At 41.2% G+C, this 13,599-nt stretch overlaps 1 protein-coding gene across 2 annotated transcripts in view; it reads right to left on the bottom strand.

The window, feature by feature from the left end:
- Nucleotides 1–4,311: 4,311 nt before the first annotated feature.
- Nucleotides 4,312–13,599, bottom strand: part of dhx34 (DEAH (Asp-Glu-Ala-His) box polypeptide 34) — a 30,272-nt gene continuing 20,984 nt past the window's right edge. Inside the window, exons 11-16 of one of the 2 annotated variants that reach the window (XM_061681145.1) lie at nucleotides 13,479–13,581; nucleotides 13,119–13,216; nucleotides 10,973–11,224; nucleotides 7,137–7,328; nucleotides 6,611–6,753; nucleotides 4,312–5,923 (exon numbers count right to left, since the gene is read on the bottom strand). In XM_061681145.1, the coding sequence (XP_061537129.1) occupies nucleotides 5,782–5,923; nucleotides 6,611–6,753; nucleotides 7,137–7,328; nucleotides 10,973–11,224; nucleotides 13,119–13,216; nucleotides 13,479–13,581 (930 nt within the window). In that variant the 3' untranslated portion in view covers nucleotides 4,312–5,781. Of the gene's footprint in view, nucleotides 5,924–6,610; nucleotides 6,754–7,136; nucleotides 7,329–10,972; nucleotides 11,225–13,118; nucleotides 13,217–13,478; nucleotides 13,582–13,599 lie in introns of those variants that run through there. The other variant, XR_009768874.1, reaches the window with a different exon arrangement.

Here is a 13,599-nt window from a genome sequence, read left to right as displayed (position 1 = left end):
GTCCGAATTGATGGCCTGCAAAAACGTCTCATTGCCAATCTGCGAGTCAAGACACATCTCATGATGGGCAAACTAATTGTTGCAAAACATAACGATGGCATTGGTTTCAGGCACAGATCTAAGATTCTGAACATTCCAGTGAGCACGGTTGGGGCCATAATGAGTAGTAAGTGGAAAGCCAATCATACCACGATAAATCTGCCTCGATCAGGTGCTCCTCGCAGGATTTCTGATAGAGGATTGCAAAGAATAATCAGAAGAGTTGTCCAAGAGCCAAGGACCACCTGTGAAGCGCTTCAAAAAGACCTGGAATTAGCAGGTACTGTTGTCACAAGGAAAACAGTGAGTAATGCGCTCCGCCGCCATGGCCTGTATGCACGCTCACCACGCAAGTCCCCATTGCTGAAAAAAAAAAAAAAGTCAAAGCTTGTTAAAAGTTTGCTGAAGAACATTTGGACAAGCTAGTTAAATATTAGGAGAATATAGTCTAGTCGAATGAGAGCAAAATGTAACTGTTTGGAAGCCATAATGCACACCAGTTTGGAGGAGAAATGGCACTGGACATCACCCTAAAAACACCATACCAACAGTGAAGTTCGGAGGTGGGAACCTGATGGTGTGGGGCTGATTTCCATCAAATGGTACTGGTAAACTTCACATTATTGAAGGAAGGATGACTGGGCAAATGTACTGAGACATTCTTGACAAAAATCTGCTGCCATCTTCAAGGATGATGAAAATTAAACGAGGGTGGACATTTCAGCAGGATCATGATCCATAACATACTGCCAAGGAAACTCTGTTGGTTTCAAAGAAAAAAAATAAAGCTGCTAGAATGGAATCACACCAGAGCAATGCCTGCGACTAGTTTCTCTATACAGGAGGCATCTTCAACCTGTCATTGAAACAAAGGCTTTTGTACAAAGTATTAAATAAAGACCAGTTGGTGTGTTCAATACTTTTTCCCTGTGTCATTTCACATTATTACACACAACCTAATTTCTGATCTTATTTGTTCTACTTTCGTTTGTATGTATGGATTACTTGAGTTGTTCCCGACACCTGGTGAAATTTCCAGGTCAGTAGCACCTTTGGAAATATATTTAATGAGAAAAATGGTTACGTGTTAAATACTTAGTTCAGCCGCTGTAGTTGCTTGGCACCAAGATGCCACAAGATGATCTCTCACGGCACAGTGGCTGGGAATCACTGCAGTAGTGTACGGTTCCTAATATTAAAATGTTTTAATAATAAATAGTGCAATACAGGCGGCATGGTGGACGACGGGTTAGAGCATCAGCCTCACAGTTCTGAGGACCCGGGTTCAATCCCCGGCCCCGCCTGTGTGGAGTTTGCATGTTCTCCCCGTGCCTGCGTGGGTAGTCTCTGGGCACTCCGGTTTCCTCCCACATCCCAAAAACATGCATGGTAGGTTAATTGACGACTCTAAATTGCCCGTAGGTGTGACTGTGAGTGCGAATGGTTGTTTGTTTGTATGTGCCCTGCGATTGGCAGGCAACCAGTTCAGGGTGTACCCCGTCTCCTGCACGATGATAGCTGGGATAGGCTCCAGCACGCCCGCGACCCTAGTGAGGAGAAGATGGATAGTGCAATACAGTTCAGTTCTGTACTGTATGGTAATGAAATCGTCTTAACATGAGGCCATACATGAGAACGACCAATCTTGTTTGATTTCGGAAGCTAAGCATGTTCAAGCCTGGTTAGTACCTACGCCAGTCATTTAGTCAGTTAGTTACCCAAGCCAAAACTTCATCCAAAACCAGCAAACTCGAATAGGAAGCTTGGATGAAGACGGTCGTAAAATGGTCCTACCTTTAAAATTACAATTGACAGGGTTGTCAACTTTATACTCATCATCATCTAATGCTTGTTCAGTCAGGGTTTCTTCAGTGGGGGGTTCTTTATTGTTAAAGGAACCTTTTGAGGTCTGAAGAAATGATCCAAGGAAATTTGCATCATTTTCCTCTTCTCATTGTAAATACATTGGTAGCATTATATGGAGTCCTTAGCAAAAATCTCTCCACTCCTGGTCCGGTACTGATGCTCAACTATACATAGATGACTCTCCAAAAGAGAAAATGCTTCAGCCATGACTTTCGTCTCGGCCATCTTGGACGGAACAGGTTCCTCTTCTTCTTGCTCTTCACTACACTTAATATCTTCCAATTGACTTCAGTGCTGCCTGGCAAGGGTTGTGGGAAAACTTCGTACTAAACTGAAGGTGCGAAACCTTAAATCCTGACTTGTGGAAGCGTGCCCAAAATGTTCGTAAGTTGGGGAGTGTCTGTAATTGGTTAGTATTTTATCAAATATGACGATGAGTCCTCCCCTCCAGTGGCACAAACAAACTCACAGGTCCTCGAGGAGTTCGGTGTTAGCCTGTGTCATATGACAGACGTTGCCCTTTACCTCTGACTTTACCTCACGGCTGAAAAAAAACAAAACTACGAGAGACCAAGCCTTGGAGAAAATGTATTTGACAAACGCATGAGGACAATTATTAGTAGGGCGGAAGTGGCAATGACAACCACTGGACGTAACACCATGCGTCACTGTAATGAGAATAAAGAAAGCGTGTTAAAACACCTTCACATCTTCCCATCACCTCGCCCCAAAACGTAACCAACTTAATCCATTGACGCGTGCGTCAACACCTCCACCCAAAAGATTTAAAAAAAACAAAAAAAAACTAGTGCAATGAACACTGTCTTAAAGAATATTTTTGTACGTCATGTTAGGGGAAAAGTGTGGTAACCAACTCCTGTCATGTGTTGTTGTGACCAATAGGTAGAGGCCGCAACGCTACGCCCAGAGAATCAAATGAGATCCAATACAAGAGCTCTATTGAGACATGACATATATTTCCATTAGAAAAATCTCACAGCACCCCACCAAACAAAAATGTCCCAAAGGTGTACAACCTATTTGCGGGGGATAAGGACCAAGCCCTGCCATGAATAGCGAAAATCCCAGAGTAATTGATGCCCCCCGGTAAGGATTATTATAACTGCTGATAGATGCCAGAAGGTGGCATCAAAGCACTTTTGTTGAAATTAAACTCCTCAATACACTTCAACATACCGGTAGTTACTTGGACCCAAGATGCCACAAAATGGCAAGAAAGTACTACTTTTGTCAAAATGAAGCTCCTCAATTCACGTCAACATACTCACCTTGGCACCAAAATGCCACAAGATGGCGCCAAAGTAATACTTTTATAGCTTTGGGCTGAGCACAGTTTTTGAGCAAATAACAGAAGAAAGAAAACCACAAAATAGATGAATTTGCAAATGCCGACCTGCGAATATGTTGGTGTTCACTGTATACTAAAATAATGACGACCTCGTCACAATTTACTCACAAAGTTACTCACTCGGTGTGAAATATAGTTGAAGACAAAGCTAATATTCTGTTGTCTGAAAGGCAACAAGTGCATACCCAGATTAAATGGACATATGCCATCTCACGGAGGATCATTTCATTGTCCTGCCTGTATACATTGCTGGCATACATAGAAACAAAACATTATTTGAAACAATACATTATTTGAAACAATACATTATTAGTAGTAAATAAATCATTAGTTGGAACCACAATAATAACCATTATTTATCTATTTCGATTACATTCACTTCTACTGGCGTACCTAATTTAGCGGCTTGGTGAGCAGCAAATGACAGCTTCACGAGAGCTTTGAGAGAGACATACAAGCTGCTACTTCAAACTCCCGCTCCACCTTGTGCTCATTTTCTTTTTAAAAAAAGTATTTTTTTTTAATCGCCACTGTAACACATTATAGTCATCCTTAGCTGACACTGGCTATATTCACGGGACCATAAGACTTTTGGACGGATGAATCTCCATTAGTTTTGGGTGATGCCATCGCTATTCTAGCTGCATGACAGTTTTATTAAAAAAAAAAAAAAAAAAAATTCTAAGTTATTATTTTCTGCTCACATATTCATCTCAATAAATTAAAATCTATTTCAGTAGTTCAATTACAAAAAATTAAACATTAATTGAACACATGGGAAAATACTTTTCAGAGGGCCAATTCCTACCTAATATATGGAGCAAATAGAATTGTTATTGTAATTTATTTTGCAATATTCAGATTTCCTGAGATGGCAAATCACTGCAAAACTACAAAAAATAAAATCACGAAATATTTTACGCTGTGTGTAATGAATCAATATTATATATGAGTTTCATTTTTTTAATTGAACTTCTGTAATAAAGTTTTCCACTATTTTCTAATATATTGAGATGCCGCTGTATATACAGTAGCCACTAAAACAAAATTTCCACAAAGTGGTACTGAAAAGTGGGCCGGGTGAGACATTGTGGAACGTAATTTCTGGGACCCTTTATAATTAAAACGGAATCAAATGCAAACGGTACTGAACCACTTTCTAGACTGTTTCACACCCCACCAAAATGGCTGCATCGGAAATGTAATAGAAGAGCCAGCACAACAAAATGTCTTTATTCTTGTAAAGATTACTACTTAATTTCTTGTAGAAAAATAACTTTATTATAATCCGCCTCTCGCCCGAAGATAGCTGGGATAGGCTCCCGAGTGAGGATAAGCGGTACAGAAAATGGATGGATGGATGATAAAAGGACAACTTTTGACAAGTGGTAGTCATGTGTAATTAGCGTTAGGATTATTAGGTCATCTTTGGAAAAATTCTGCCCTGTAAAGGGGGTCCCTGAACCCAAAAAGTTTGAGAACCCCTGCCTTACACACAGGACAGTGAGCCCCCGAGCCTGAAAATTGGTCCCCCCATTCTGTTTGGGTTATGAAAAAGTACTGAAAATGTCAGTAACATTTACAAATACTGTCAGTCACGTAAATATAGCCACTATGCATTTCTCCTTCTTCTATCTCCTTTGCAGCTGCAAAGTCTTGAAAATGAAAACTGAGATCTCAGATGGTTTCAGAAAGTTCTATCTCTCTCGACCAAAATGGAACACAGCGACATTTTGGTCCAATTCAAATTACTGTAGTTGTGTCCCTCCATTGACACAGTTGACCCTTATCCATTTTGTGAGTGAATCAACTCACTACAAAAAATAATAGTTTGCCCCAGGAACCTAAACAGCCATTTTGCATCCTCCTCCACACAACATTGCACGCAGGTCCACTGGTTGACTTGAAGACGCAGATGGACCAAAGCCGTAAAAAGAAGCCATTGTGCACAAACGCACTCACACACACACACACACACACACACACACACACACACACGTTTGTTACTTCCGCTTCACACGCACAGATGGCGTTCCCGTCCACACTCTTGCAGGCTCCCCGTTCTTACATCTTAATAAATGTGCCTTTTGATTTGAGTAATCAATACCTTATGATTTACCTGAGTAACTCTGTATTCAGTACCATTTCTCTTATTTCATTTCTTCCTATGTGCATATTTCCAAAAGTATTTATTATTACTATGATTTTCAAAGTAATTAATGAGACATGACCTGTGTTACTATTTATTTATTGAGATATTTATTCAGATTCTTTTGGGGTTTTTTTCTCCTATGAGGCAGGTTTTTTTTTTTTTTTTTTTTTTTTATCTTTCGTGCTGTCTTCTGACTTTGTGCCAATGTGCTGCTTTGAGGTGTTATATATCGTGGGTTTGTATCATTATTAAACCCTCACTCTATATTTTAAATGCTCCTCTCTTGCTTGAAGTTCATTTCTTCACCACAGTGAAACCATGACTGCTTTTTAAAGAGAATCAATATGTTAATGAGTTACTTAACAGAGTACATATGCTGCCTTTTGTGCTTGAGGATCTCCGTTGATGTGAGCGTCAAGTCTTGGTCGCAAATGTCACAGTGGTAGACTCGGCAGAGACTGGAGGAGGACGAGTTTGGCATGACGACATCCGTCCCTAAAAAAAAAAATTAAAATAAAAAAAAATTAAAAAAAATTAACCAATTGTTATTTCATTTAGTAGAAAAATCTTAGTATCTTGTGGGCACCCTAGACAAGCGTGTGCACACCGGATTCTAACAGGTTAAATACTATTGCATGTGCATTGGATTCCAATGCATGTGCACTAGTTACTAACACACCAGATACTATTGGACTCGCACCAGATACTAACATACCAGATAATGAAGCATGTGCTCCAGATACTTATGCACTTCATACTAAAACATGCACACCAGATACTTACGCACTAGATACTGATACTTGCACAACAGTTACGAACACATCAAATACAAATGCACCAGATACTCATGCGTGTGCTTCAGATACTAGTACATCAGATAATAACACAACCGATACTAATGTGGCGCACCAGATACGAACACACCAGATACTAAAACGTGCGCACCAGATACTAAAGCGTGCTCACTAGATACTAAAATGTGCACACCAGATACTAACGCAACAGACACTAACACATGCACATTAGATTCTCATGCACCAGATACCAATGCGTGTGAACCAGATTACCATTAAGTACAGATACAGATACAACCAGATACTAACAGGTACGCGCACATTGTCTGGTGCGCACAGGTTAGTTTTGTGTTTAAACAAGGAACGTGTTTAACAGAGGCCGGCCACCTTTCATCCTGTTCCGACTGTTCTCCTGCTGGCCTGCAGGTCGTCTCATGCTGCATTCGCTCCAGAGGTGTCAGGGGCATGTAGAGGTCACAGTTGGGACAGCTCCAGAATGTACGCAGGCAATCGCTGTACAGGTCCCTGGAATCCTGACCAATAGTGTCAATAGTATTTAATCTGTATTTGCTCTCATTATTGTTGACACTGGAACCTCTAACCTCCAATTGTATTTTTGAAACAATTTTCCTTATAGGAAATTAAAGAAGTAGGAATAACCTGCTCCAGGGTCGTATGTCTGTCTAGGCTATGTATGTCTGTCTAGGCTATGTTCTCAGTATCATTTTTAACTGTCATAAAACTGTAAAATATAGGTTAACGTCTGTTAATTAACATGCGACAACAGCAAAGCACTACTTACAGTATGTCTAAATGAATGAATGAAAAATTAATCAGGCAAATCTTTTGTTTCACCTCTGACGCCACAATTTGGCGCGTTCTCCGTGTGACAGAATCTACACAATACGTTACTTACGGTCAGACAGTTGTAGGTGAAGAAGTTGGTGACGCGCAGGCCTCCCTTGATAGGGTCTGGCTTGGCCTCAGCGCCCGGAAACAGCTGCGTGACACCGGCACTGACGCCGAGGGAAAGTTCCAACTCGGCCTGAGGTCCGACGTACAGGTTCTGAGTGTGGAGTGCAGAGAGGCGCTGCAGACTGTAATTGATCTGAAGATGAGAACAGGGAAAGAGTTGTTTCCTGAAAGACAAGAAACAGAGTCCTGCTGCGGATTGTGAAAAAACGTAGGCAACTGACGCCCCTCAAAATGTTTCGTGTCAGAGTCAAGCCAAGAGAAATGTGAAAACCTACCACCCACCCTAATACTATTGATAATGGTGACCAATACTATTGGTCACCATTATCCCTGTACTGTGATTGTGTGTGTTGGGGTGTATGGCATTAAAACGGAGAGACTGGTGGGGGTGAGGCGAGATGGTCACAGGGGAATTCAGACCCGCAACCGTCACCCCCACCCAGGCCAACCAGCACCCCAGAGGATGTGCGAATGTATGTAGTGCATTAAAAATCCGCAGGAGAAAGGCATTGCCGACCAGAGAGCAGGCCGGAGTGCCGGGACACCTGGCAGTGTCCTCCCCAGCCCAACACTGCCCTCCCCCCACAGATGGGTATAGTATGTATTAAAACTGGAGGACCGGCAGAACAGAGAAGGGGGCGTGAGGGCGACCAGACCGGAACCCAGCACAGATGCGCCAGCGCCCGCCCCCTCATGCCTAGTGCCAGTCCTCCAGGGGACCCTGAATGAGATATGAGTGTGCCAAATGTGCGGAGTATGTACAGAGTGAGTACAAAAAAATTTGTAGTATGTGTGAAGTAAGAGGCTAGACTCTTGCGGGTCTGGCCCGGCCTGACCGACAGACCACAGAGAAAAGGGGGGAAGCCCCTCCCCACCCTACCTTAATTGGTATACTTTTGAAAGGTGGTTTTTGTTTTGTGGGAGTAGTTCTACAATTTTCTACACAAAAACGGGTAGTTCTAAAGTATTCACGTGTGCTGAGAATCTTTTTAGGATTGTTGTTCTAACTTTATAGCATTCGAGGAAGTTACCACCTCTAATTTGAAATTATTGGAATAAGATTTCATGTTGACATGAATGCATTATTTTTGAATAAGTGATATAGGCAGTCAATTCCACTTTTTTGCCATGTGCTGCAGTAAAGGGGTATTTTGTTAATCTCAAAATTGAGATTGTGTCAGATTGGGGGGGGAATGATATTGTGCTGACTGAGATTGCGTGGTTTCTAGACTTTTGGCTGCAATAATCGGATTCTTAAAACAATTGTGCCGTTTGAGACTTGTGCTGATAAATGGGAGGTCTGAAAGTTTCGTGCTATTGCAGTCTATCTGTTCTAGTTTCAGCCAAGATTGTTGTGCAACATTTGTAGGTAACCATTTAATGAGGTACTGTATTTGGCTAGCTAAGTAATAGTGTTTGAAGTTGGGAGCGTCAAGTCCCCTTTCTGTTTTACCTTTCTGAAGGGTAGCCAGGCCGATTCTATTTTCTCTTATTTTTAGAGTAAAATTTTTAAATGGCAGAGTCTAACATTTGGAACAATTTTAATCTGGGTTTGAATGGGATAATTGAAAGTAAATAGTTAATTTGTGGGAGCGTTTTCATTTTTACTGTAGCTATACGCCCTAAAAGTGAGATAGGTGGGCTGTGATTTAAATTATTTAAATATTTGATGAGATATTGATGCCTAAATATTTGATATTCCAAGTCGTAATAGGAAAGTATGGATTTTGGTCTTGATCTTTAAAAACGGTTCATTTTGAATTTGTTCTTTCGCTAAAATTTTCATTTAAGCTTTATGTGCAATACATCAGGGCTCTAGACTAACTTTCTGCACTAGTTGCACCGTGGGTACACCAGCACAAAAGTTAGGTGCACTCAAATTTTTGACTGCAATGCAGTTTTACAGGTTCAGTCAAATAATAATACTTCAAATAATCATAGTTATAATAGGTGCCTATCTTTTTAGGCAGTATTGACTGGTAAATGATTAACTAACAATCTGGTTAACAAAAAGTTCTTTATTTGAAGCACACTTCTACAAGACTGGTAACTTACTGAAAAGTGTTGGTGCTTAAAGTGCTCCGTGTCAGAGAACTGGATAGGACTTTCGGACGAATCAGGCCTTCAGTTAACATTCTTCACAAAGAACTTGTCAATCATTCTTTTCATCTTATCATCTGTGACCATTTCCACTCTAAATAATTCAAGTCGGTACACACTTTTAAGAGCAATTCACTTTTAATTCTAAGGAATATTGAACATTGGCATTGCTGTATGACTCCCCACTGCAATGACCAATAACGTGCATGCACACACGCCTGCAGGCTGCACAGTGCCCAGTGAGAGAATGGGAGAACAAAATTAGCTACCGATCAGGAGACCGCTTTCGTTTATACTACCAGTTGGAATTTACTTGAAAATTAACTATAAAACAAAGAGAATGACACGTTGAGTGTTTCATACAACCTCCGCCTCCATCAAGCATACGATGGAAAACACCACATCCACACGGGCTAACAACAAACATAAATCCCCAAATAAAACACAATAATTCCAACTGGATGTTGAAAACAATGTGAAGCTGTGGACAAGAAATCACCGGAGAAGTCAAGGAGATATGTCTGCAGAAGACGAGAGCCACTGATGTAGAGGATTCACTCGAAAGGAGATCGATCAGCACACATAATGCCAAATTTGGTCTTTCACAATAGCACTATGTCAGACTACTGCTTTAAAATCTTGCCATATCGTGGTCAGCCGCTGGCAACACTACACAACATTTATTACGATACCTCTGTATCCCATCGTTTACAATTACTGGGCTTTAACTTGTCAAATCAAGGCGGGACCAGAAAACGTGTCACCGGTCAACGTGATCGGATACACCCGTTACCATGGCGACAATAACAACAATGAATCGCGCCAATGTATCGTGTTGGGATAAAAAAAAAAAAAGAAAAAAAGAGGAAAAACATGTACTGGAGTGGGCTGTCCATTAAAGAAGAGCTTGAGGTATGTTCACATACCTTTCATACTGCTCCCAAGCAGGCAACATACTATTATGTAGCCTAAAAAAGCTTGTACGTTAACGTTTGTACGTTAACATGCCGACGTTCTGCCCAATCATGCTCTAAAGCTTTGGTAAACATTGGTTTGTGCGTATGAATAAATGTTGACAACAGCGCCCAAGTATGTTGACAACTGTTATACTGTTTCTTGTGTGTGTTTTTTTAAACATTTAAAAAAATGGTGGTGTTTTTAGGGTGACTGGAACAGATTAATTGTATTTCCATTCATTTTACAAGTTTACAAGTGTTTTGAGATAAGCGCAGGGTCACTGAATTAGTTAAACTCATATCTCAAGCCACCACTGTATTAATAATTTAAACCGTAAATAATACAACAAACTGTGAATGCAAAAGACCTCACTATAATTTCTAATAAATTTTACAATGTTACCCATAAAAATAAATAGCTTAAAGATGATTGGATTTCAGCACAGTGAAAACAATGCGGTGAAGACTCTCCAGAACTCCGGCTAACAACCCAGGCTAAACTTAGCTCCTCCCTGATATACAAAGGTCATCAACACTGTCACAGCAATACTACTTTCTTATTATCAAGGGTTTGGCGACATCTTGTGGCATTTTAGGGTCTTATAATATAAAAATACGCCCGAAAGCCACATATAGGTGAATCTTTCAGCAAATAACAGAGGACCGGAGCTATAAAAAAAAAAAATAAGCGAATAGGCGAATCTGTGGGGGATTACTGTACCTCTGTATAAAGCAGGAAGCGAACAAGGCGCTCACTTAGCTTCTGCATGGACTTTCGGGACACCTCTGCAGTGGGACTCTGCCCCAGCTGGGCTTGCAGGAGGCGCTCCCATTCGGCCCGGAGATTGAGTGCTGTGGACAGTGCCCTGAGGGCCTCCTCGGGCACCTTCACCTGAAGCTCCAACCAGCCATCCACGACCAGACGGGAGCAATCGGCGTTGCTGTCCAGTGAGTTGGCCACCAGCAGCAGAGCCTGTTGACAGAATTTTGACAATTATCAAGTTACTTGCAAAATGTAATCTAATCCCTCTCTCTCTGTCCCTCTCTCTCTCTCTATTTATATATACATACACACATATGTATATACAAATATATATACACAGACCCTTTCCAAAAAATTAGAAAATCATGGAAAAGTATTTATTTCCATAATTCCATTCAAAAGGTTAACTTTCCTAGATTATAGATTCAGAGCCCACAATTTAAACATCAAGTATTTATTTGTTTATTTTTACATAGTTTGGGCGTCCAGCTCATAAAACCCACGAAATCAGGAATTAAAAAAATTAGAATACTGTGAAGAAATCATCATTCTCTTCTCAGTATTTGTAGACACAAACAAAGAAATTAGGGTCAAATTAAATCAATCAAAATATGATATTGTCAAAACGATATGTTAATGTTCAATACTGGGTTGGGAATCCCTTTGCTTTAATTAATCACTGCCTCGATACGCCGTGGCATTACCTGGGAGTTATGGAAGCCCAGATTTCTTTGATGCCAGTTCTTCTTTGTTTTGGGGTCTGATGCCCCTCATTTTCCTCTTGATAATACCCCATAGATTCTCAATGGGGTTTGCAAGTTGGTTGGCCAATCAAGCACTGTGATGGCATGGGCATCAAACCAGGTTTTGGCGCTCCTGGCAGTATGGGCGGGGGCCAAGTCCTGCTGGAAGATGAAATCTGCATCTCCATACAGATCCTCAGCAGAAGGAATCATGAAGTCCTCTAAAACATTCTGGTAGACTGTTGCAGTGACCTTGGATTTAAGAAAGCAGTTTACCAACACCTGCACTGGAGATTGCACCCCAAATCATGACTCACTGCCTGGATATTTCACACTGGACCTCAAGCAATTTGGGTTCTGTTCTTCACCCGTCTTCCTCCAAACCCTTGGACCTTGATTCCTGAATGAAAGGCACACTTTACTTTCATCGGAAAAGAGGTTCATGAACCTGCCCAACAGTCCAGTCCTTTTTCTCCTTGCCCCAGTTGAGATGCTTCCTATGTTGGCTCAGGCTCAGAAGTGGCTTCACCCGAGGAACCCGACAGTTGTAGCCCATCTCCCGGATGCGTCTGAATGTGGTGGTTTTTTAAACTGTGACTCCCGCCTCGTTCCACTCTTTCTGGATCTCTGCTAGATTCTTGAATCTTCTCTGTTTGATAATCTGAAGCCCACGGTCATTTCTCTTGCTGGTGAATCTTCTCCTCCCACATTTTGTCCTTCCACTAGACTTTCCATTGATATGCTTGGACACAGCACTCTGTGAACAGCCAGCCTCCTCAGCTATGAAATTTTGTGGCTTACCCACCATCAATGATGATCTTCTGGCCAGTTGTCAAGTCTACAGTCTTCCCCATATTGAACCCAACTGAGACAACTGAACCAAACTGAAGCAATTTAATGACACCTGGGGAAACATGTGCAGGTGCTTTGGGTTTAGTGGATGATTAGTGTGTGACACTCAGTTTAAAACATTTATGGCCTGCAAAGTTTGGGCTGAATTCTTCGCAGCATTAAAAAAAATTGAACTCCTGATTTTGTGGGTTTTATGAGCTGGAAGGCCAAATTATGCAAAAATAAACAAATAAATACATGAATTGAATTTATTCAAGTTGAACTGAAAAATTTGAATTTTTACTTTTAATTGAATATTTATGTTAAGAAGAAACAGTACTTTTGCTCCGCTACAATGACCTACATGCTGCTCACTACATTCATTTATCCTGCCCTCAACTCACCCTGCTTTACATTACCGGTACGCTGTTACAACAAGAAAGCGATAATTAGTATAATACTAACAACAACAGTTGAATCCTTCTTCCTTATTGTTGGGCAGGTAGTTTATGGTGACAGTGAGTACTAACCTGCAGTGCAGGAACACGCACACAGTTGGACAAATACGGCCTGTTGGTTTCCAGCAAGGTGACGAAGGCCAGCAGCTGATGTTTGCTGCTGTCTCGTCCTTTTTGTCAGGGACAAAGAAAAAGAGAATCTAACATTTTTGACATCAATCATCATCCTTTTTTTTTACAAAAACGGAACCATAGAACAGGAAATGGAACTGGCCGGGACACGGTGTAGTTTTATGAAGCATGTAAAATTCTTTGTACGCTTGTATGATGGCTAGGAATGTAAAAATGTTACCTAAAACACATCCTCTATGGTTAATAAAAGCTGAGGAGGTGGGGACCATTTACACCTATGAGGTTGTTTGGGAGGCTTACCCGTATCTCGGGCATCATCCCGCACATGTAACACCTCAGGGTCGCTGGCAAACACGCTCGTGGGATGGATCACGATCCCCTGCTTATTTTTCGTATGGAACACCTGAGGGTAAAGGTCAAA

Source organism: Phycodurus eques, chromosome 7, assembly GCF_024500275.1.
Source record: "Phycodurus eques isolate BA_2022a chromosome 7, UOR_Pequ_1.1, whole genome shotgun sequence".
In the NCBI taxonomy this organism is placed as follows: Eukaryota; Metazoa; Chordata; class Actinopteri; order Syngnathiformes; family Syngnathidae; genus Phycodurus; species Phycodurus eques.
Note: the sequence above shows the minus strand (reverse complement) of the source record. Positions and strands in the feature narration are given on the sequence as shown.